Raw genomic sequence first — 25625 nt, 5'->3', positions numbered from 1 at the left:
CAGGGCTCTGGTGCCTGTCTAGTCTTCCCATTAGGCATGTCACTTGTGGAGGTGGCTGATTGGTTCTCTGGTGTGGTCTAAAGCTGGCCACCAGGTATATTGGTTCTGGGGCCACTTGGGAGGGGCTTTGTTGCAGGCTAAAGTCAGCCACTGTCCATGTCTTGCTTCAGGCCACTTGGTATGAGCTACAAAGTGATCTGCAGATGGTTGTCACTACGTTGGTCTTAGAAGTGCAAACTAAGGCTGGCTGCCAGCAGTGCCGTCCTTGGGACTGCTTAGTCAGAGATACAAGACACATCAAGGCTAGATGCTGCTTGTTTGGGGTTTGTGAATCTTTGAGAGATTTTAGGAAAATCCATAGTATGAACCAAGACAGACCATTTGTATGGAAAAGACACTGGACGCTGCTTGGGTGAGCCCATAAGTTGAGTGCGGCTGGGTCTCAGGATCACCAGGGCCAATGACCAGTGTTAGCTAAGTCGATGGAGACTCAGATATGGTGTCTGCCTATATCCGCATACTGGGTGGGGGTAGGGTTCAACAAAGGAACGCGGCTTCTGTCAACATCTCTGTCTGGGAGAGCACTGCCCCTCCAGGCCTGAGGCCAGACAATCCAGCTCCTCCCCATATATCCATGGTGACTTTCAAGCTGCTGTCCCAGCGCTGGAGCTCAGAGCCAGTGAGTTCATCAGCAGGTAAGTCTGTGCACAGGCCCTTTAAGAGGAGAAACTGGAGGTCTCACTTAGCCACAATCTCTGTTGGTTTTCATAACTAAAAACTGTGGAGACTTCTCTTCCCAGCACTGGAATCCCAAGCTGGGAAGACTGGTGTGGGCTGGGACAACCTCACTCCTCAGTGGGGACCTCTGCAGCCCCCCGATTTTTTACCACCACACGTGGGTGTGGGAATAGCCTGTTTATTTCAACATCCCTCCTACCAGTTTTGACATGGCTTCTTCTGTATGTCCTTAGTTACAGGACTTCTGCTAGGCTAGACTTCAGGTGATTCTCAATGATGGTTGTTCTATAGTTTGGTTGTAATTTCAAGGTGGTTGTAGGAGAAGGCAAGCACAACTTTTACCTTCTCAGCCATCTTGACCAGAGCCAACAGGATTCTTATATTGAATGAAGGATGGACTGTAAACTGAAAGGGGCTGAGGTGTGTTGACCACATTTCATCTGGAGCATGAGAGTAGAAAACAGGTTGGCAAGAACCCTCATAATTATTAAAGTAAGGAGAAAATTTTCAAGGAAGAGAAATGTAATTCCGTCGAGAGTTGAGCAAACTTTCTTTTTTCATCTCCTTCATGTCTCTAGGGAGACCAAGCTATATTCAATTCAGCTCTCTTTCAGTACTTAGTCCAACAGGCAAACTCTGAACCTTACTTAGAAAGATCTTGCTCTACATTTAAATGTCCTGGGGTCAAATGTCTCTGTTACTTGTCATTCTACATATTCTTGAAGTCAATGATGTGACTGGTTCTGCTATACTGAAAGTAATATTTTAACTGATTGTTCTGATAATTGGTCCTGCACGTATTTCTTTGTTGTTGTTGTTGTTGTTGTTGTTTATTTGTTTGTTTTTGATCTGTTGTCTTTACATTTAAGATTTTTCTCTCCAATGGAAGGGGCAGTTCATATCTCTTATGTAAGTTTCTACTGTTTAAAAATTTCTGATTCAATTTAATCTGTTTTCAGTCTTTGAGTCATGTCACCCTTCTTGTTTTCAACTTTATATTGTACTTTTTCTAAGAACGTGTACCGAAGATGACAGAGTAAATACATGTGCTCAATTCATTATCTTAAACCACTAATTCTAGTAAATCAATGTATTCATTCAGGGTGATATCGGTACCTCATTAAGAGTTAATTATTTTATTATCATCAAAGATAGGACATTAGGATATATTTTTTAAATAATATGTACTGTAGTACACAAAATACTTGACCCCCTTTTTCTCCCTTTAATCTGGAAATTTTTTAAATATACAGGTTTTTTTTTTTTACCTCTGTATTTTCCAACTCAAGTCTCAATCAAAGTTTTCTTTCTTCCCTCTTAAGTCAGTAAATTTAAATTGAGTATTTTCAGAAAGCAATGGTCACTTATACCAATATACTTTTAAAGAGAGTCTGACTTTGGTTATAAAGAGATTTAATGCAAGCCTCCGGTTTAACTTGGAGGACTGAGTCACTCTTGTAATAACATGTTTCTCTGAACCGCCACAGGGCATCTTTTGCCATTCAACCTCTGCTTTGCATCAGGTGACTAAAAGACAAGCAGCAAACAAAAGCCAAGGTAAAGTATACTTTTTGTTCCATTTGAAAAAATTAAAGAGTTTTTAGAAATATGCTTTTTTAAGAGCATCAGAAAAAAATTAATTAAAAACAATTTAACTTAAAAAATTCAATTTCTTGGAATATCCTAATTTCTCTTCTGGACTATCTTCATTAACTTTGCAAATATAATACCTTTCAAAATGTGAGCTTGCTTTTATGTACCTAACTCCTTAAAAAGACAGTTGTCACTGATTGATTAAATTTCAGTTATTTTAAAATGTATTATAATTTTATATTTGTAAATGATTCTCACTTTAATAACTATTCAAGGTTTGTCTTCATTTTTCCTCTACAGGTACAATTTCTCTTAAAGCCCCTTTTTGCAATATATTGCAGTATGTTATTATAAACTAATACTTGGAATAGTATCAAAATGTAGTCCCCAAAGCAGGTTAGTAAACTGTAAATCAGCCATAGGAACATATAGCTTTATGAGAGAGCCACACTTTAATATTTTTTATAACTGATAGTTGGGAAGAATTCCTCAAGCTAACTTTATAGACATTAATAATTTTCTTTAGAGTATAAGTGCATGTCTTTTTTTAATAAAGATTTTATTTTTACATAGTCTTCAATGAAGCATGTTTTTAAAGATGTGGTCTATAGTTGTCACATCTACCATTACGGACAGTATTAGAGGACTAGGACTGTTATTTGGAACAAATATTGCATTTTGTAGGAAACGAATATTTTTGGTCATAAAAATAGGTTTTAAAATTTCTTCACAAAGAGATTGAATATTTAGAGATGATAACCAACAAGCACTTCAAATACTTCAAATAAGAAAATTTATTAGTAATTGGAAAGAGAATCTGTACATATTGATACATATAGACAGATCTATATTTCCCAGAAAAGAAAAGAAAGTACCAAACAATATGAGAAAAATAAATCTTAAATAATTGAATCATTGGAGAGAGAAAATCTCAGTCAAGAAATTTCCTAATGATGGAGAAAAAAGCTGTATACTTCAGTGACTACACATATCAAAGATAAAGTAAAAGATTTGAAAAATTATGAGTTCAATAAGATAGTTTAAGCAATAAAACTTGATATCTCGAACTCCTTCTTTGCCAGCTCCTGAGTAACTAACTTTAATTTAGAACCTTTGTTAACTGAAATATTTATCTTACTCATATATACATTACTGCAGAAATATCTAAGGAAGCTGTGTCACATGATTTATTTCAGCCTTGCTAGTAAATTAAAATTCAGTTTGAAAGAGAAAGATCTCTTGTTGAAGTAATCATAAATACTTAACGTTTAAGTAGAGTTGCAAGCAAAGAGTCAAAAAGGTGTTAAATGTAGAAAGTTAAGAAAACAAAAGCATAATAAGTTATACAAATTCATGTACAGAGATTCAGGGTTCTTATTCTTTTTATTTTATTGAGAATCATAATGTATAATGTATGTTCTTAGCAATAAACTTCTATGTGAACCTGATTCTTGGGAAAATCTTTAGTAAATTTAGTAATTAAATTTATATTTATACTTTTATAATTACTTGTTTGCTGAAACCTTAGTCTCCTTAGTTTAGCATATTTCTTGAATTTTTCTGCTTATAATAGAATTGCAGATGATGCAAATTTCTATCAGGAATAATCTAGTTATGTTTCTCACAGAATGAAACTTTTCACCTAAGGAGAGGTCTAATGTTCATAATAGATGCAAATACATGAATTCTATGTCCCCTCTTACCAATATATATTAAAAAATCCACTCTTCAAGGAAAAACATTTTTTTGATTTATTATATTCGGTGGTTCATTAATAAGCTGTTATACTTGAAATTGCTCTAACTTTGTCATAGGCATTCCAGCACAAATTTATTACATCTTTAGTCTACCAGAAACTGTGATTGGAACATTTCTAAATTTCCTTATTATATTAAAAGACTCCCACAAGGTTACATTTGGAAATTAAAATCTATTTCAAAATCTTTTCAAGTTATATAGTTAGTATCATTAGACTGCTTGTGATTAATGGTCTTGAACAAATAAACTTATTTTTAAGGAATTAAAAAGTCTTTGTATGAAAATATATTTACTTCACATTTATGCTTAGTATATGTTGCTATAAGTAATGCAGAAACTCATTTTTCTTTGCTAATATCCGAAATGCTACACAATTCTCATATTACATGAATGGGCAACCAAAGTAGAGGATGAGTTTTCTAATTTTTAAAATGCATGCAAATTATTGATTAATTAGCTACTACATTTGGTGTTTCAACAGTTTATTCCGTACATACGTATTTTTAAAACAAAGCATAATTCACCTGATTACACGATAATACATATTTCTTATTAAAATTTGGCAGAGTTTAGTCTAAACTGTCACAATCAGTCGCAGCATCAAGAACTTCCTTATTCATCCAGGCTAGAGGCTTAGGGGGAGATATGAGACATCTATGTAGCTAATCAAGATCCTTTGGTGAAAGAATGTCCAGCCTATAGAAAGTTTTACAGAAGTTTATTTGAGCCAACATTTTGAGAACACGCCCAGAAGCAAAATCCCAATGGATTGAGAAACTGTTCCAGAGAATGGCATTTTTATATATCATAATTAGCTAATTTTACACATTAGAATCAAAAGAGGAGACATAAGGAGGGTTCCATAAAATCCATTGTGGTAGATTAAGGAGGCGGGAGAAAGCAAAGCAGGGTCACCTTTGGGAATGGTTAAAAAGCAAAATGAAGAAACACATACTTCTTTTACATTGGTGGGCTCAGGATAGTTAATAATAAACATTTACAATACATAGATGGTATGTGAAGAACAAGACAACAATGAGTTCTGTGGTCTCATGCTCTTGTGGTCTTATGCTCTGATGCTGATGGTTATGCCTTTGAGGAATAGGAAAAGAAAATTACTCTGACATTTCAAAGATGTTATTCTAGTTGCACAAGAATAGATAGGGCTCACTTTAGGTAAAAATTGATCTTTGCTGAGGAAGTTATAGGCCTGTGACATGACTACCCATCATGATCTACTCAGTTAGGAATTTGTGATCAGAACATTCTGTGTGGTTACTTTTGGTCACTGAACCTGTCAGGCCTGCCATGTGGCCCCCTGATAGCTGGTCAGGTTTGTTACAGATCCAAAAGCTAAAAAGTGTAAAAAAATACATGCAAACATAATTTTACCAGCTTGTACTTTCTTCATGTGCCACAGTCTTTTCAGATTACCTAATTTTGATGGGTTTAACAGCTTATAGTTGAGTTTATTGAAGGTTGACAGAAATATTTCAGGTAGGAAACAGTATAGTGATATAATGGAAAGGCAAAGTAAAACAATAAAAATAAAATTTGAATAGATGTGACGAGACTTTTTCTAGTGTGCTGGTAATGGTAATAGGCCCTGGAGTCTAAGATTAACCTTAGCTCCATACTGTCTTCTGTTCAATTGCTCTGAGTTTGTATTATAAACATAACACAGGGTAATGAACAGAATTCAAAGAAAGCAATAAGATTTGAAAAAGGATTTACAAGAGTAAAGTGTGAGGAAGAATAAAAAGAAATAAAAATAATGTCATAAATGCTGAAGAATTTTTTTTTAAGGGTCAGAAGTGAATTTTTGTTAATAGAGTTCACTGATAAAATATAATGGAATCGAAGTGCTTAAGAAAATCCATAAAAAATGTTCTGATGTTGAACAGGTAAACTCCAGCTTCGTGAGTTATTTAAAATGAAGTTGGATATATCACCAAAACTAAAATATAGTCAAGGAAATAAGAAAGAACAACTGACGTATCTTTTCATATTTAATCCCTCTAAATACTTTTATTGTTGTAACTACAGTTTGGCAATGTTTATAATCAAAGAAGGCCAATTACTCTACAGCATAGTTTTCCACTTGTAATAAATAAGGTACTTCCATTGTGTGCTGCGTTTTGTAGTACATAATAATACCAGGCTATTTCTTCTTCAAGCCCGTCTTCTGTGTTCCTACTGAATATCTACCAAACCATTAACCACTGTTAGTTTTCCTTTACCATAGATAATTAACCTATAATTAGCTCTTAATATCCATGTGTTAGATTAGAGTAGTAACTTAAAGCTCTGGCCGATGGTGTTTACCTCAACTATAACACACACACACACACACACACACACACACACACACACAGGTGCACACACACTTCCCTTCTCCCAAAATCACCCTTCTTATATTTTGTAAAGGGTTTTTTCTTGACCAACTGCAGAAAACCATACTATTTTCTCAAATGATATTATAAAAAAAGACTTTGTAATAAAATTCAACTCAAAAATTACTTTCCTTAGGAAGTTATGCCTGATTCCTTATAGTCAGAATCAATTTGCATCTTCTTTCATGTTTCCAAAGAACTTTATTAGCTTTTTAATTAAAGCAATGATTTTGAATAGCTTCCATATTAACAGTACAAAATCTCAACAGAATTTCCCCCCCAAAGAAATCTTACCCAATTTCTACCCACTTTTCTCCCTCAGCCACCAGTTCTCTTTCCTGGAGGCAAGCAATGTAATCAATTCTTGAGAGATATTCCTCAATACACAAATTGTATATTGCATATATATATATGTATATGTGTGTATATATACATATGTGTATATATACATATATGTTATGTATATGTGTATATATACATATGTATATATATGCATATGTGTTATGTTTATGTGTATATATACACAGATATATGTGTGCGTGTGTGTATTCCTTTCTCAGAAAAATAATGTCAGCATTTTATGTATATCTTGCTTAAAATTTTTAAAGCCTATGTACAGATACAATTACAAAACAAATATATATATCCAGATATATATATATATATAACAAATATATACCTTAAAGAAAAATTATATCTGATGAATATCCATATATGGATATCTTATTAGTATGTAGAGGCAACCTTATTCTTTGTTACAGCTATATACTATTTCATATGTGGAAGTCCACAGTTTATTTAACCACTCCCTTAATGATGGACATTTGTTACCGATCTTAGCAATTATAGGCAATACTACAATGAATGACACAGAAGCAGAATTTCTAGGTGAGAGGATTTGTGTATTTGTAATTCAAACAGAAATTTCCAATCTTCTGTTTCCACCTGGAATACACCACAGTTCTTTACTCTTTCTTCATTTACTAAGTTTGGAGTCAGTGCCTGCGCATTTCAGCTTGCTCAAATTTTGTGCCTTGCTAAGATATGTATGCATGTACAGAGAGAGATGGATGCTGTCTGCAAAGCTGGGACAACCTCGTTTCCAAGCTATTCCTGTCAGGACTGAGGGAGGATTTGAAATTAAGTCATGTTTACCTGAAACAAAACAATGTGATTCGGCCACAGTCTTTGGCATCCCAAGTGCCTACATTTTCATTCCAATCTTGTTCCTTGACATTCAGATCTAGGATCTGGAGAACAGAATCAAACATTCCAGTCCTTGGGTTCGGTTTCAGCTCCCATGCCTAGTTTTTGTCTGCTAACCCTGCCTACTATTCCAGCTCTTCTGCTCAAAATATGGCTTGGGTCATATTTTGGGAGACTGAGTGTTTTAAGTTATAGTCTTGACTACTGTGGACATTGAAAAGACTTAAGTAATATCTCAGATCACTAAACGTGGTCCTAAGACTTTGTGTTCTTCTGCAAGAAAGCTGTTGATTTTCGCTGCAAGAAATTCTTTTTTTTTTTTTTTTAATGCCTACAGCATAGGTGGTCTCCCATCCAAGTACTTACCAGGCCCGACCCTGCTTAGCTTCCAAGATTAGATGAGATCAGGCGCGTTCAGGGTGGCATAGCTGTAGAAGAAACTTCACCTCTTAAAGGAGATGTAATACTTTTTGACAAAGACTAAGTACATACTTTTATAGAAAGGCAATTATATTCTCTTTCAGATCACATTTTTAAAATGCAAAATGTTCTTGCTTCATAAAAAATGTGGCCTTTCACATGGAAGAGTAAATTCTCCATTATTAGCACGATTTACACTGAAATAGTTATTTTTATATACTTAACAAAAGTTAAGCTTTTTTTAAGAAGACCGGAAAGGAAACAGTTTTGTATAATTAAGATAATTCGGCAGTACTAAAATTTGTTCAGATGGAGGGATACCAGTGTTCTTTGATAATCACATGAGAATTTTAATAAAATTCAGTAGCTAATGATGAATTGTTCCCAGAACAAACCCTACTCCTAAGAAGATAAAACGGGGTGATACAATTTAGGGGAGTAGTCCAGGTTAAACTCCTCACTCACCTCCTCCCCCAAAATCTTGCCAACTCTCCCTAAAATCCTACCAATTAGAGATTCATTTAAAGAAGTCAACCTTCCTGGGCAGATTATGAGGGTCAAGGGAGACAGAAGAGGGAGGTTGCTGCTGGTGCCCCTGGCAATTACACAAGTTGCTAGGCTATAACATCTAGTTAAGATATAGGGAGAGTTCAGTGAGGGGGGCTTTTAATGGTGTGAGTTGGGTGAGAAGGGTCTAGAGGAAAACTGAAGCAAAGGGCAATTTTGGAAAGGGCTGGCCTGAGGAGGTTCCCTGGCAAAGGAAGGAGGGTGGGAGAAGCAGACACTAATGATTGCCTGGTGTGGGGTAGGGAGTAGGGACTGAAACAAGTGTTTGGGAGGTGCCAAGTGAAGGGATCTCCTTCCAACAAGTGATGTTTAATTAAAAGAGTGGCAGAGGATGCGCCAGCCCCATGACCTTCCTGTGTGGGAGGTAAAAACCTGAGACGTCCAGCGAATAGAGAACTAGAGAATGTAGGCACTGAGTTTTACTTATTTACTTCGCCTGTATTCTTTGAGTACCTGCATATTTTGTCAGGAGCTCTGCCTGCCACGGAATGTGCACCTTCCATTAACCAGAGAAAGGAGAATAATAATGTTCCAGGATAGGAGGAAAAAATCACTTGATACTTTGTAATAAACTAATAAGAACGTTCTGTGGCAGTGATGAGGGGGCTGACTGAAGGGGAGACAATAATCAGTGGAAAGCTCTGTTCTGAATAAAACCTAAAGCAGCGAGTATTCTAGTAGAATAGAGTTTTTATATTTTTGTACATGCATATAGTGTTCTCTAATATGAACTGAATTTTAACTTTAAAGAAAAGCTTTTCTTCTCCCTATTAATGAATGCATGTACAAATTCATTTTTTTTCTATCTTGAGACAGTATATGTGTGTGTGTATGTGTGTATGTATATATATATATAATATATATGTGTGTGTATATATATATATTATAAAGGACAGTTTTCAGGACCACAATTCTTATTGTATTCGTAAAATTATATTACCTTCGAAACACCGTTCTCTTTCAATTATCATTTACACATTCAGTGTAATATATTTTATGTTACTAAGTGGTGTCATTGTATTCACCTTTATATTGTGGAAGGGCAGATCATCAATGAATGGGTGAAGAAAATAGCTACCTCTACAGCTCTTAAAAACTGATGTTTTGTGTATAGCCATTTACTTAGGACTTCATAAATGTCTTGGAATAAAGTTTTGTAAACTATTTTAAATTGTACTTCTTTTGTTTACCTCAGTGTCCTACGCCCAAGAATTAAGAATTGCTATGAGGTTTGGCTGATGACACCTGGTAGTTAAAAATAATTATTATATACAACAGGCAGCCTAACAGGTGATCAGCTTTGCTAGTGGCAATACTCAGAACCACAGATTCCATGTAAAGAACCATTGTCAATCAAAGTTTCTGGTTATTACCAACCAAAACGAAACCTCACCGGCCTGAGCAGCCAAGTGCTGTTCCATGAGGATGATGCTACCACTTAACATTGACACCATAGATATCAGGTTTGGGATGCCCCAGAAGGCACTGCCACTCCTGAACACTGGAATTTGTCACCACTGGCACCACCACTTTTCAGACTCTTTGAGTCCCTAAATTTCAATTCAAAGTCCAGAATAGGATGCATCTGATTGGCCTGGCCATGGTCACATATCAGCACCCTAGCAGCAAGGGAGGATGGAAAAGCGATTGGACATTTCAGCTTATTTAATAAAATAATAAGAAGTTATTACAAGATTAAATGAGATGAATATTAACAAAGTACTTAAGCACAGTGCCTAGGGTGTGATGAGTCTTCTAAAATGATAGTAACTATTGGTTTACATCTTTATTTGATCATGAGCTTTTTCGAGGGCAAGGACCATATCCTCTTATTCATTCTGTATTCTGGACACAGGGTTTGAATCTCTATGAATGTCAATTGCATTGCTTGCCCTGAATAGGAACTAGGTTACTACGCTGGTTTCTATATCTCATTTACTTACAGGCCTCTTTAAGACCTTTAAATAATATATACTTTAAAAATATAAATATGTAACAATACTGATAATATTCATCTAATAGTTGAGTCTTTTCGCTCAAAATTACCACTAATAGAAAATTAAATCTCTCCTCAGGTCTTCCAAGTGCATTAAAGCAGACGATAAAATTTTTGTCTTATCATGAAACTATTATCCCAAGGACAATTAAGGTTTTTTGTTGTTCAACCAACACATCTCACATCATGGCTGCTCATATTTTTCTCCCTGAAGTTGATCTCTTCCCTAAAACCTGCTCGACTTCCAATTCATCAAAAGAAACCTTTTATAGCTGCTTGGAATGCTCCAACAGATCAGTGTCTGATAAAATATAATATAAGACTGAATTTGAAAATGTTTCAGATGACCGGAAGCCCACTGGCCAAGGCCAGGGGGCAAAATGTCACTATATTTTATGTCAACAGGTTAGGATACTATCCATGGTACACATCACAGGGGGTTCCCATTAATGGGGGTCTCCCCCAGAATATAAGTTTGCAAGTACATCTAGAAAAAGCCAACCAAGATATTAATTATTATATCCCTGCTAAAGATTTCAGTGGACTTGCTATTATAGACTGGGAATATTGGCGACCTCAGTGGGCCCGGAACTGGAACACAAAAGATGTCTACAGACAGAAGTCAAGAAAGCTTATTTCTGATATGCAAAAGAATGTATCAGCTGCCGATGTTGAATGTTTAGCCAGAGCAACCTTTGAGGAAAGTGCAAAAGCCTTCATGAAGGAAACTATCGAATTGGGAATTAAGAGCAGACCCAAGGGCCTTTGGGGTTATTACTTATATCCCGATTGCCACAATTATAATATTTATGCCCCAAACTATACTGGGTCATGCCCAGAAGCGGAAGTTTTGAGGAACAACGAGCTCTCTTGGCTCTGGAACAGCAGTGCTGCTTTATATCCTTCCGTCAGTGTCGGGAAACCTCTTGGAGACAGTGAAAACATTTTGCGCTTCGCGCAGTTTCGGGTGCTTGAATCCATGAGGATCGCGGCCATGACACCCCATGATTATGCTCTGCCTGTGTTCGTCTACACAAGGCTAGGCTACAGAGAAGAACCTTTACTTTTCCTTTCTAAGGTAAGACACCCCTTGTCAGCAACGGAGGAATTTCCTCTCTATCTCTAAAAGAGACATTGCTTTAATTATGTTCTTTGAGGAATTCCTAATTAGTGATATGTTAGAAAGGAGCATAATTCTCCCTTTGACTAGTCATCCACTGAGATATTCATTAGTGCAAACCGAATTTTCATTATCTTATTATTACTATGTTAAGAAATGAAGTAAGGAAAGAGGAGATTAAAGTACAGTATCAGCAACTACTACTACTACTTCCTGTTCCCCAACTTTGTCCCGCTCCCTTACAATTGGCCTTTTGGAAAGGTTATTGAAATGGTTGATAGTGGACAGGTTGCAAGATTAGAGAGGATGTTTGAAAATGGAGGATTTTGCTCACAAACGTGGAAGTGGATTTAAAGGCATTCCTCCTTCTGGCCTCACCATCTAAAATGTCAAAAGAAAAAAAAAAAAAGATGTTTTCTTTGATACTGTATAATACCAGCTCTGATAAGAGGTATAAGAGAAGCATATAGGTGAATATGCTTAACATTACTGAACTGTACACTTAGAAATGGCTAAGACACTAAGTTTTATGTTATGTGGGGTTTTTTTTTAACCATAATTATTATTATTATTTTTTAATTAAAGGCCTAAAGGAGTTGCAAACCTGCTGAAAGTAGGTGAATCTATAGATTTAGCCATCTGGTTTATTCATAACTCTATGACCACAACTAATGGACGATTGGTAAGAGTGGTACAAGTTTTTAAATTTAATAATAAATTCATCACTAGTTAGTGGTTGCATAACCCTAGTTAAAACTTACAAATAGAAGTTTTATTCTGTTTATTTTAAGTTATATATGTAGCCAAAGACCTCGCACAAACAATGAGGGTAACTTTTAAAATAGATGAACTGTTAACCCAAAGTTCCCTCCCTTATTTTCCCTTCGGTACTCTAGTAAATGGAAACTTCTAAAGATGAAAAGTTAAAAGCAGATGCTACTCTAATCTTTAGATGTGGGTAATTATGTGTAAGCTTTTTATGATGAGAAAACTTGAGGTTTGTTCAGGCCTTCTCATTTACGATACAATGGTGTTTTAAGATATCACTGGATACTATGGGTTTGTCACATTTCTTCTTTCTCCACCACTACAAGTTTCAATTTTCCAGTACGCATTCAGTGCATAAATATATGTAGATGTTCTGAGTGTCAGGCATCCAGGGGCAGAGGCTCAGGAAACACCCAGGCGAAGACTCTACCAAAATGGATATGTTTATCTGTGGAACACGTAAGGAGTACAGCTTACTCCTCAAAGGGAGAAATGGCACAAATGTATCAGGATTTAGTAAATGCTGTGACTTTGACACTGTTAATGAGATGAGTAAGGAAAAAAAAAATCTCTATTGTGAGCTGATATTTGTATTACCTAGAAAATTCAGTAACAAGTGATTGAGAATGATAGAACAACAGTATTATCTGGAAAGTATGAAAAAGTTATCTAAATCTTTACAAAATAGTCTTGATTCTGGAATGAAAAGTTAAATATCATCTTCTTCTATGAAACTTATTTTCCTTTTTTATATTTGGCTCAAACACATTTCTTTCTTTCTTTCTTTTTTTTTTAGTGATAATAAATTTACTTTCGGAAGAAACAATAAACTTTAAGAGACAAAGTGTTCACTTCAATAAGATTACTTTAGCATACTGGTACATTCTGCACGTTCTTCAAACCTAGGGTAAGCTACTTCCTGAGTAGCCGTAGCCTCAGAAATGCATCTATTCTCTCTAAGAAGAAGCGACAGTTGGGGTCTCATCTAGAAACAGTTTTCTTTGACAAGGTTATCACTCTGTATCATTCTGAAAACTTTTTGAATGGCAAGATGTTTCCAAATGTTTTAAGACATTAGTTTACTCAGCAGCTTACTCTATCCTTCCTAAAAATCTGCCCGCAAAGTTTTAAAACCCTGATATTCATTTATACTAACCCATAATTGACTAGTAATGGCTTCCATTCCCAGTCTTTCCAAAGATTTCCACAATTTAGAGTCAGGATTAGAAAAAGGATTTGTCAACAAGTAGCAAATGTCTTAACATCTCCAGACCTCAGTGCCTCATTGTCTTAATCTACAAAACAGGACAGTATGGTCTTCCTTACCTACCTAGCAGAAGTATTATGAAATTCAAATGAGAAAATATATATGAAAATTTGAAACACCACAGAAACACAAGTAGTAAAGCTATCACATTTTAATAGGTATCGAAGCCTTGAATTTGGAAGGGGAATAGCTAAGAATAGACTCTCTTGTCAGCAGCCATAGGTCAGGGGTGGGGAGGATAGAGGTGGTATGAGGTAGTAACACCTCATTTCACACGAAAGATTCCCTACACTACTCACATATAAATTCGACCTAGAAATAACCTGATGCTATGTTGAAAAATTAATGAAGGTGTTTTCTTGACTAGATTTAAATTTTTTTAAAATTTTTATTATTATTTTTTTTACCTGCAATGAATTAATACTCCCTCTTGGTAACACACAAAAGGGAGCTCGTTAGCGATGGTCCAGCTTCCCACAGTGGGCACCGTACTTACAGGCACTGTGGTAGAGTACCAGAGACTGAATGAAACCCAAGTGTAAAGAAAGTCCTCTGGGCGTCTCCACCCTCTGCCTTCAAAACCTTGGTTTGAGCTGAGGATCATAGGTGGGGCAAGGCAGCCCTAGACCTGAAAGATTTGTTGGCTATTACTTTCTGTGGTTTTTCTTTATTTTTCCTTTCATGTGACATTGCTCATGTGTCTCATGTTTTTGGGTGGTCCCAATCTACTCCCAGAGGCACCTTGCCCATGACTTACCTCCCTGAGTAGTACCTTTGCTGTTTTTGGTCCCCAAAGCATAGCCGCTCTGTGATTCATTCAGCACCCTGCTCTCAGCTAGGCACAAAAATTTGCATTAACATCTTTTACTGACTCCTTTTCTCTAGTCGACATGTGCATGAAGACTTGCCATTTTTGAATAAGTCCCAATAAAACTCTGAAAATGACATTAAAGGACACAGAGAAGAAATGAACATTGCCTCTTGATATCTACCTCAGAACGCCCGCCTTTCACCACAAACATCTGTAGCTTCCTTACTTAATATGGATCAATAATCTATAAGTACAAACTGTAAATACTGTGCGTCCGTCCCCCTTCTGATGACAATGCCTTAATCCAAAGGAGTTCATGGGAGAGTTCCAGTTTCCAGGACATCGTGGAAGCTTGGGAGTTGCCACTCCATCTTCACAAGTAAAAAGCTAAACAAACTGAAAAACGAACTCTTCTTAGATTCATAAGTGAGGACAAAGGGCAGATTGCTGCCCTCAAAATTAGAGGCAGACAGGTGAACACAGAAAATCACAATTTACCAGATCAAAACCCATGAGCAGAAACTTCTGTGGGAACTGTTGCTGGAGTAAGAAAACCTGAACTGAGATGGATGAATTCCTGGAGGCACAGTGAGGACAGGTCTGAGAGATAAAAACTCCGGGGACACAGTCATGGGTGGGAAGTAAGTGTCTTCACTTACGTGACCTTTACCTCCAAGAACTCATCAAGTCCTCTCTGTGAATATCGGAGAAAAATCCCCCATGCGTCTGACAGGCAAAGGAGAAAAGGAACCATTTTGAATACTCTGGAGCTTTCTGTTCTTACAGGGTGTGTCCTCAAGAGAAACTATTTAACCAGAGCCAGTCCTGCTGGGCTCTTATCAGAGACTAACTGACCTGGGGAAATAAAATACTCAACTCCAGCTGGCTCTCACCTTCCACTTGGAGAAAGGGAAATACCCAACTCTAGCCGTTTTTACCCAGCCTTTCCCTAATAAGGGGGGGGGGGGGGCGGGGAACCCAACTGAGAAGCATTTGTGAAGTTCTCAGTCCAGAGGCAAAGTCTCACTAAAAGACTGAGACCAAATCGTAGGACTATAAAACCTTTCCTCTCGCTGCACACCTTGCTAGCACATTACTAAGGCCTATTTATAGTAGTTCCTTTTACCCTGTATGAGCTATCTGCCCAATAAGAAAAAATAAATCATGTTTACTTATCAAGAAAAAAATTGCAAGACATACTAAAAGGGAAAAGCACAATCTGAAGAGACAGAGGAAGCCTCAGAACCAAACTCAGGTATCTCAGGGACTTTAGAATTATTAGACAAGGATTTAAAACAACTATGATTAAGATGCCAAGGGCCCTAGCAGATAAAGCAGATGGCATGAAAGAATAGATGGACAATGTAAGCAGAGAGATGGAAATTCTAAGAAAAAAACAGACAGGCATGTTAGAGATCAAAATCACTGAAACAGAAATAAATATCTTTGATGAGCTTATTAGTAGATTGGACATGGCTGAGGAAAGAATCTTTGAACTTCATGATATCTTGATAGAAACCTCCAAAACTGAACAGCAAAACAAAGAAAACAAATACTGAAAAACAAACAAAAAAATGAAAAAAAACACAAACAGAACATCCAAGAATTGTGACACAGACGAAAAAGCTGTGACATGCACTTAATAGGAAGTCACAGAAAACCATTGGGAGACTTCAGCCCCAAATCTTCGCTGAATTCGGAGAAGTTTCGAAGTGAGCGCAAGAAGCTCTGTTTTCTTATGTCTTTGCCAAAAGAGGCGACGGACGCGGACCTGGCAGAGGCCTCATTCCAGGCACTGCATGGCTGGCTCCTCCTCTGCCCCGTATTCATCAAAGCGTGGATAATTTTAGAAACCTGTTCACTTCCACTATCTCATTTGAGTCTCACAAAAACCCCCTTCCTGTCTTGTTAGCTCTGACCGATTCTGCAGATGCTACGATCATGGGAATGGATGTGAGGAGGAAAGGGAAATTAGTTTAAAACAAATCTCTTGCCTTTTTGAAAATTTTTAGAGAATTGCCCAAGGGGAGAAAAAAAAAACTTTAAAAACTGACATTGCAAAATCTTTAATGCGAGTGGACTATAAAAATGTCAGATAAAGAGATGATATCGCTCGAGTATTGATATTAATATAAAATGCCCGAGGTAAAATAGTTTAAGGTTCTGCTTTTATTTGCCACCAAATCACTCAATTACATTTTCCAGTATATAACTGATGGAAGTTCATCCTTGGAGTAAAAGGTGAAGGAATGCTTAGCATCCTAAATGTTGGGGGAATATATTATAATTTAACAAACTTACTTAGGAAATCTACTGTAGAAACTTAATTTAGGAAACCAACTGCATACATTCAATTTTTAATTTCTCTTTGAAATGGCCTTTAAACACTAAAACAATAATCTTTTAGGATTACAAAAGTAAATTCCTTCGGCTGAAATTCAGTTTTCCTCTATCTGGACAATATAGACAAAAATTTTGATTGCCTCACCTTGACTGGACCTTTAAATAAATATATAGGACAATCTGGAGACGGCCAGAAGGGAGGAGGGTGTTGTGGGGCTGGGAGAATGGGGTGAAGGGTTAAAGTACAAATTAGTAGTTGATAGATGGTCACAGGGATGGGGAGCATGGCATGGGGAATGCAGTTAGCAGTAATGTAATGGCTAGGTGGAGAGCCAGAGGAGAGAAAGAGAAATTAGGGGGATTGTTTTATAAACTATATAAATGTCTAACCAATGTAGTGTATACTTGAAACTAATAAAGTAACAGTTTTTTAAAAAGTGAGTACTTTGAAATTAAACACAAATAATTTCAGAGGTCAAAAACAAGGGCTGTACCAAATTAGAGCCGGAATGTCCTTATCGTTGTGACTTTGCCTGGCCTTGGAATCCAAATGGCACAAAAGCTTCCTAGTCACTACGGAGGGGAAGTTTGGGGGAATGTGGCAATCTGGAAATGGAACTTAGCTCAGTAGAATGAGAGCCATGTCTCACATTTGGAGAAGGAAAACTTTGGGATTCTGTTTCTGGGTCATATGCATATAACTGGTTTGTGTGTATATGACCCTAGTCAACTTCAATTTAACGACTTTCAGTGGCTATTTACAGCCTGTCTTTAAAATAATATCCTATTTGGCAAAATCAAAGTTTTTCTTTAAAAATATTTAATGTTTTTCCATACAATTATAGAGTGTGATTTTTAGTTTTGGTTCAATCATTATTTGTGTTACTCTGAGAAAGCAGAAAATAGTTTCATCCTGTTGTATTGAACTCCGCCTTTAATCCTAATTTCTGTTTTTGTTTGTTTGTTCGTTTGTTTGTTTTTTATTCAAATAAATGACGAACCTACTCTCTTCAATGTAGCAAGATCTAATCAGTACCATTGGAGAAAGTGCTGCCTTGGGAGCTGCAGGCATTGTTATTTGGGGAGACATGAATTTAACTTCATCTGAGGTAAGACAGTATGTCAAAGGTATAGTTAATACTGTTTCAAGTATTTGCTCTGCTTACCTATAGATCTCACTCTAATCAGAGTTCTCATGGCTTCCCCAGTAAACTAGCTTTAGAAAAAAAGGTTACAGTGCCTGATATACAGAAGTGCAATAAACTATTAACTTCTGTTGAGATAGTAATAATAATATTGACATTTGCTGAATGTTTATTATTCAGAATTGTGCTTAGTGCTTTTTTTGTTTTGATTTGCTCACTTGCAACTCACAGTAACCTGTATGAGGTATCTTATTTTGAGAAGTAGAAACAGATGGTAACTTTTTAATCACATTGAGTTTATTTTTCCTCTACGAAGAAATTAGCTGAAAATTAATAGCATTTCAAATAAGATTTGTATATCTCTTCACATTTCTTCCACTCAGATATTATTTACTCCAAGAAGACTTCCAATTTTTCCCCAGTCCACATTAATCATACTCTCTTCTGTACCTCCAGATGTTGTTTGTTTATATATCTTTATAGCGTACGATATTTTGCCTTGAATTATAATACTTGTGTCCTCAACACTTTTGTTAAATTGCAGTTTTTGCAAGTTCGCGATGATCTGATATTCTTAGAATTTCGTAGCCTCCAACTCTTTGCTACTGAGATATTGTTTGTTGAACTATTTGTGACAATAAAAGGTTAAAAGTCTCCTCTGTCCACATAGGAGAATTAGGCAGAAATGGAGAAGATCAGTTCCTGACTCTCCAGGTTAATATTTCTCCTCCAGTCCGTGGGGCTCACGAGTATTGTTTCACCCGGAAGCTGACTGTACCAGCCAGGTGGCAAATGTGTAATAGTACACACACACACACACACACACACACACACATACCCCTTCATCAGTCTTCCGGGTTTTCCTTTGTTTGAATTGTGTAAAGAAGGCTAGAACTTGGGTTGTTATTTGAGCCTAGTTAACAGGAAAATCCAGAAGGCCACATGTCAACAAAAAATGTGTAGAATATGATGATTCAGGTTTTAACATAACCACGAAAGGTACCACAGACCTGAAAGGTGGCTGAAGGACAGCAGCTCCGGCATGATTTTTAACTTGGGTCTGTTGCTCTTTTTTTCACAGTCATTAACTTGGGAATGATGGGGAGGAAAGAAAGAAAGGATGTAGATTGGAAGAAGGCAGAGTTCCATATGCCGATCCTGGGGCCCATTCCAGTTCGGTTGCTTAGCCCTACTGTAACATAGTCTCTATCTCCAATCCCTTCTATCTGTCACCCTTTCTGATCTGGTTCCCTGTGCTATAGTGTGTGAGCCTGAGAACTAAGCTCTCAGGTTTCAGTCAAGTCCAAAGAGCTGTCCTGTGGGCTCAGATGCTCTAACCCTATCAGTACCAGGAAAAAAACGAACAAACCACAACGCTAAAAGTCATTTGTTTCTACATTTCTAGGACAACTGTACAAAGGTGAAGCAGTTTGTGAATTCTGATTTGGGGAGCTACATAGTCAATGTGACTAAAGCTGCTGAGACTTGCAGCCGTCACCTCTGTAGGAATAACGGGAGATGCGCGAGGAAGGTGTGGAACGCTCCTGATTACCTCCACTTGAACCCCGCAAGTTACCACATAGAGGCCTCTGAGGATGGAGAAATTGATGCAAAAGGAAAAGCGTCGGATACGGACCTGGCAGTGATGGCGGAGAAATTTTCCTGTCATTGTTATCAGGGATACGAAGGGGCTGACTGCAGAGAAATGAGGGTGGCTGAAGGCTGCGCTGGGGTTTCCTCTTTTTCCATCTTACTGGTAACGCTATGTCTGCTGGTTTCAGCAGGTCTTTAGAACTCTCGAGTTTAAAGGGAATTGTGTGGTCTCTAGAGCAGTCACTTAGAGAAGAGATGAAACCTATGACTCTTTTTTCTCCTGCGAAATCCATTGAGACGTAGTATAAGCAGATGGTACGTATGTCACTTAACATACATAGTAATATATTACTTTATTTAGCTTCAATTTAGCTAAGAAATCAGATCCGGGGGAAAATCAATGCACTCTTCTTTCTGACTGGAATGTTTAAGTTGTTTTTAAACTAGAGCTAATATATTTTAGTCTTTATATGAACATAGTATATACATAAAATATACCTATGAATATTAAATTATTGATTTCAAAGACTGGTTTGTCAGCTACCAATTTAGTTAAGAACAGCTTACTAAGTAATTATCTGATTCAACGGACAGAGCGTAACCTGGTCATCGGGCCCACTGAAATGGATCGGATGCAGAGTCCCAGTTTCAGCTTTAGGCTCCAACTAGGCTTCTGCTCCCTACCTGGGCTCGCTGAACGAAGAACCAGTTACTGATGTGGCTTCTTATGAGGGCGCAGGGACTCAGGCAAGGGGAGCTGTCCCCTACTCTCTGCAAAGACATCTATTCCAATGTGGTACCCCCTCACCTACTGTGAGTCCTTCCCTCACAGACCCTGGCAATTAAATACCATGAAAGTCTTCAGGATAATATTAATACTTGTCTAGGCTGACATTGCTTGAGATTTGGAAACCGGAACCATGTTAACAAAAATGCATTTGGTGTCTTTTGTAATCAAAACCATTGTTAAATACTTAATGTATACATTTAAGGGACCCAGAAGTGCTATTGGGAAGGAGGTCTACCAAGAAATAGTCAATATTTTTGGCCCCCATATAATAGTTTTGAGTGTGGTTTACGGTCAGTTTGAATCTAATTTGAATCATGATTTCACTACTCATCTGGTTGTATGACCCTGGGCATTATTTATATTTCTCGTTTTCTCATCTAAAATTTGGTAATATAATTCCTGTCCTGGTGAATTATTCTGAGGAGTAAATGGAATAACACATCCCATACATACTTTGGCTTTTGATACACGTTGCTAATCTTCAACTATCTTCCCTCGATCATCAAAATAATGGAAACACTTAAGATAAAACGATCTTGGGCAGTTTTCTCTTTCTGATGTTATATTCTACTTATAATCACTCATGCATTGTGCTCTCTTGAAGGACATGTTCAACCAATAGGATTTTCTTACCCTGGAGACAATCTACTAGGAGGTACAAACTCAAGATAGGTATGATGCTAGTTACAGAAGGCATGAGAATGAGTCAACCTCCTCTCTGACTCTTTTTTTCTTTCTATAAACATCTGCGGTCCAGGCATGCTCTTTTCAACTCTGGGTCTCTGAGGTTGTCAGAGGCTACTGACATTGTTAAGGTCAATGTCTAAGTGTAAAATATAAACAACAAAAATAGGAAAAATTGTTATACTACCAGGAATGAGAAGTAGCATTATATAGATTAACTTTTTAAATACGACGTAATCACATTATAGAAAATGTTGACAAAAGAAATCAATAATTACTTTAGCATATACTGATGACTTTTGGTGTATTTCTTCCTAGCATTTCTTCCAAAGACTTTTTTCTTACATGGCTGTAATAATAATGTATGCATATTTTTACTTTCTGTATTTTTCACTCAACCATACATTATGAGTAGTTTTTATACTATTTTGTAATCCTTATAAATATAATTTAAATATCATTTTAAAGGCTACATAATATCAACTGAATGTTGCACAGTTTAATTAACAATTTTCTTGTTTTGATTTTTAAATGCCAGTCTTTTCTATTTAGTTACCTCATCAAAGAAGACTTTCCAGATCACCGTCTTAATTCATTCATTCGCTGATTAATTAATTGTCTACGAATCAATTTACCGACATTGTTAAGAAGCTTTACTTCTTATCAGGCACGATTCAAGGCTTTGAATTATATCCCTGAACAAAACAAAGAGCCCTGCCTTCCTGGAACTTACATTCTAGCTGGAAGAGACAGATGTTAAATATACAAATAAGCAATTTATATCAGATGTTAGATCTGCATGGGAAAGATAATAAAGGGCAGGATGGGGAGGGTGGGATTCTCCATGTTTTGGGCCTCACTGAGCAGATGCTGTTTGAACCAGGGAGAGTTAACCATGAGGACACTTGAGGGAAGGGCACTCCAGGCAAACGAATCATCTGGTGCACATTTGGTCACGGGCCTGGTGTTCAACGAAGAGCAAAGAAGGCACTGGGGCCGGATGCTTCGCTTCGCCATCGACTTTTCTCATTTCTTTTGTCTGTAGCATTTATCTGACATATATTATGGCATTTATCTGACATGTATACATTGTGCATGTGTTTATTGTCTGTCTTCTCCCACTAGAAAGTAAACTAGGAAAATGAGAACTTCATTTTGTCCACTACTAAATCACTACTTGTTACATACAGTGCCCAGCACATAGTAAGTTCTCAGTAAGTATTTTGAAAGAATCAGTGAGTGATCCAGAAACCTGAATCAATGTGGAACTTATAAATAGGCCATAAGGTTTTTTTTTTTAAAAACTCTACATATTAATAGTAAGTTATTCAAAGTCATTCTCAAGCATTATTTTTTTATTCTTATCCTAGCTTATTAGCCTCTGAAGTCACATAGTTTAATTTCTCTGCGAAAAGCTGAGATCTGAAGGAAATAAAACAATGGCAAAGTCAAAGAGCCAATTTGTAACAGAGCCCAGTCTGGAATCCGGGTTGCTAAATATCCTTCCCACCATAACTCTGGTTGTAAAGGAATCCAAATATATTCGTTCAGCTTTTGATTATGAATTTAATGCATTTTTAAGTTAATTCGGGCTACGACTTGTGGTTATGTTCAGTTGGCCTCCTGCTCTCCCAGCTGTAGAATCTTTGCGGGCTTAATTTGACTCACTCCTGCTACTTAGTGTTCGCAGGTCTCAGGAAATTTCTAACTTCCCTCTAAGGAATCAGCAAGGTCCTCAGCCTCTCTAATCTTCCTTGTTCTCGTTTATAAAAGGGAGATGATAATGGTATCATTTGTCCTTTTATAGAGATTGAATGATATCAAGTAGGTGACATATTTAGCATAAACCCTGGCACATAAAAGTATCCTAGCAAATGTCAGCTATTATTATCAAGTACTTTCATTATTGGTGTCCATAAAAGTGGTGGTAGGTAATAGTATCTCTATCTCGAAGTAGAAGAAATTATGTATGACTCAGAGTATTGAAACGACTTAATGTCACACAGACGTATCCAGGTCTTCAACCCTTTTCTTCTGAACTTTAAACTAATAATTTTTTCATTAGATCTCAGCAGAAGATACAGAAGACTTATTCACACCAAATTTCTTTTTTACTGATTTACAGAGTAACATTACCCACAAGTATAGTGATTCTGATATTAGGCAGTTAGTGTTTTTTTTGACCCCATGGAAGACAAAGTTAAATTAATTAATCAATCTACTAGCATTGTACCCTTAGCTCTCATAATCTAAATATCTAAATATCATTTACCCATAAAAGAAACCAGTGTGTCTTAGGAAAACATCTGAGTCCAAGCCTAAGACAGGAAATGCATACGGTGAGTCTGGAATATCTTATTATACCATAAAGCAAGGATGCTGCTGCGGATCACTTGGATTGTGTCAAAAGTCTCATGAGCCAACTTGGAGTCTCCTATTGACAAAGACTGGAAAAATTGAGAATCACTAAATAAATAAATGTAATGAATTGAAATGCATCACTTATATTTAAATCCATGTAGTCAAAATGATGCTAGAGAAAAATCTTCATTGACCACCTTTGAAGAACTTTAAAGAACCAACTAATTACTCTGAAAATAGGTAAATAAGGGGAAAGAATCATCCATTTATTATACCTTTCCTCTATAATTGAAGTATGTTAACACCAGCTAAGAATAAATCCTTACAGAAATCAACCTAAAATCTAATCAATCCCTAACAACATGTTAGGGATGTAATGATCAAAATTCGGACCCTAGGGAACTGTACAGGAAAAATAACCTGGTTTTATCAACAAAGAAATTGGAAAAAAAAGGAGGAAGAACCCATATGTATATCAACATTGGGCTTATTAAATGAATTACAGTACATTTGTACAAGGGGATAACTTTCAGTTTTAAAAAAGAATGAGAAAGTTCTCTATGTGCTGATGTCAAAAGATGTCTGAAATACAATTGTCTTGTTTACTCATTATTGTAACTTCTATCTAACTATGTTGAAGAAAATTCAGGATCTTATACATTGAAAATGTATTTCTAATCACATTTTAAAAAGACTTCCTGGAGAGGACTAACCTAGCTTTTCTTAATAAACTACTGGGTATAGAACTCTGAGGGATGCAAGTACAAAAGCCATAAATAATCGACCAACTAAGTTCAATGAAATGATAATCTCATCAAGGAAAGGGGACCCAAAAAAAGTCATTACTAAGCTATGTACATCAAATATAAGGTAATATATAGTGCTATCAATTTCTTAGATATTTGCTTATTCTAAACCTTGAGCATCAGCTCTGTTATATCATTATAATTTAAAATTTTAGAATAAAATTTAATAAAGGAAAAATATTGTGTCAAAGTGAATATTTATATTATGATTTTTGTTTCTACCAGAGAACTAAATATATAAACTTACTGCTTCTTTATCTTGAATGCTAATCTTAAGAACTTGGAAAATTTTTAATAGTCTCATGAGCTTGATACTTTGATCCTCTCTGTGGGACCAGGAACCATCGATTTTTCACTTCAGTATTATTTTAATTGTGCAGACTTAAAACAGGATACTCTGTTCACTGTGTCTGGAGAGTCTCAGGTCATCACAGAGAACACTTACTGCATCTATATATTAAGGTACTAAGAGAAGTAATTTTCTGCAATGGAATTTAGTGCTACTCAAAAGTAACTTACAATTACATACTCAAGGCAAAGAAAGATAGTAAATGTTGTATTTTTTACACATTATCTGTTGTATAGTGTTAGTGTACCAAAATGTCACAGGGTGCTATATTCTTTCACTTGGGGCATTTATTAATTTTAATGTGTGTATTCTTGCAATCTATAATCTGTTTTTCCCTCTGGACTTAAGCAATCTACCCTATTGCTTATTGAAAATTTTTAGTATATTTTGCCCTTGGGAGTAAGATAGTCCAAGACTCTGCTCTACAAAGAACAAAGGGACTAAGGATTGTCAGACTCACGACTTGATCCCCCCTCAAGAAGGGTACCCTAATCTACACACACACACTCACACACACACACACACACACACACACACACACACACGGGCATGCCTGAGAGTGACATTTGGGACAGGGTAGCCCTAAATTGGGTAATCCTCTGTTCTGGAGCAGTTTGTCATTAAAAGAGTCATAAGATTCTTTCAAATGCTCTCAATTTGATACAAGATTAAATTTTATTTCACAAGAGAATTGAGAAAGATGTTTCCTTAATGGAGCCTATGCATCCTCCAAGAAGAAACAGTCTGAGATGCTAATGAGGCTCAATAACGGGGGCTGTTTTCCAGTTACTTCAGAAATATGACAAAGATGTATTTTATTAGTAAGGATGCGAAACTAAAGTCTGTGTTTCTTAACCAAGACCAAGTTCCTTCTTTTTAATCCATCACCTGTTTTCATAGACTCCCAAGGTTTAATC

At 36.5% G+C, this 25625-nt stretch overlaps 1 protein-coding gene across 1 annotated transcript; it reads left to right on the top strand.

The window, feature by feature from the left end:
- The first annotated feature begins 2271 nt into the window (after window positions 1-2271).
- Window positions 2272-19953, top strand: HYAL4 (hyaluronidase 4). Its single transcript, XM_016125152.2, has 4 exons — window positions 2272-2295; window positions 10751-11749; window positions 18000-18089; window positions 19531-19953. Exons 2-4 carry the CDS (start codon window positions 10796-10798, stop codon window positions 19915-19917), a joined length of 1431 nt encoding a protein of 476 aa, XP_015980638.2. The 5' UTR covers window positions 2272-2295; window positions 10751-10795; the 3' UTR covers window positions 19918-19953.
- Window positions 19954-25625: the final 5672 nt, after the last annotated feature.

Source organism: Rousettus aegyptiacus, unplaced genomic scaffold (assembly GCF_014176215.1).
Source record: "Rousettus aegyptiacus isolate mRouAeg1 unplaced genomic scaffold, mRouAeg1.p scaffold_m13_p_13, whole genome shotgun sequence".
NCBI classification, from domain to species: domain Eukaryota; kingdom Metazoa; phylum Chordata; class Mammalia; order Chiroptera; family Pteropodidae; genus Rousettus; species Rousettus aegyptiacus.
The sequence above is the reverse complement of the archived record's forward strand: the minus strand, read 5'-3'. Positions and strand labels throughout refer to the sequence as shown.

Excerpts from the sequence above, each read along its gene's own strand:
- HYAL4 (XM_016125152.2), top strand. The coding sequence starts at position 10,796 with ATGAAACTATTATCCCAAGGACAATTAAGGTTTTTTGTTGTTCAACCA. Across the intron at positions 11,750-17,999 it reads CTTTACTTTTCCTTTCTAAG|CAAGATCTAATCAGTACCAT; the intron begins GTAAGACACCCC and ends TCTTCAATGTAG. Across the intron at positions 18,090-19,530 it reads TGAATTTAACTTCATCTGAG|GACAACTGTACAAAGGTGAA; the intron begins GTAAGACAGTAT and ends CTACATTTCTAG.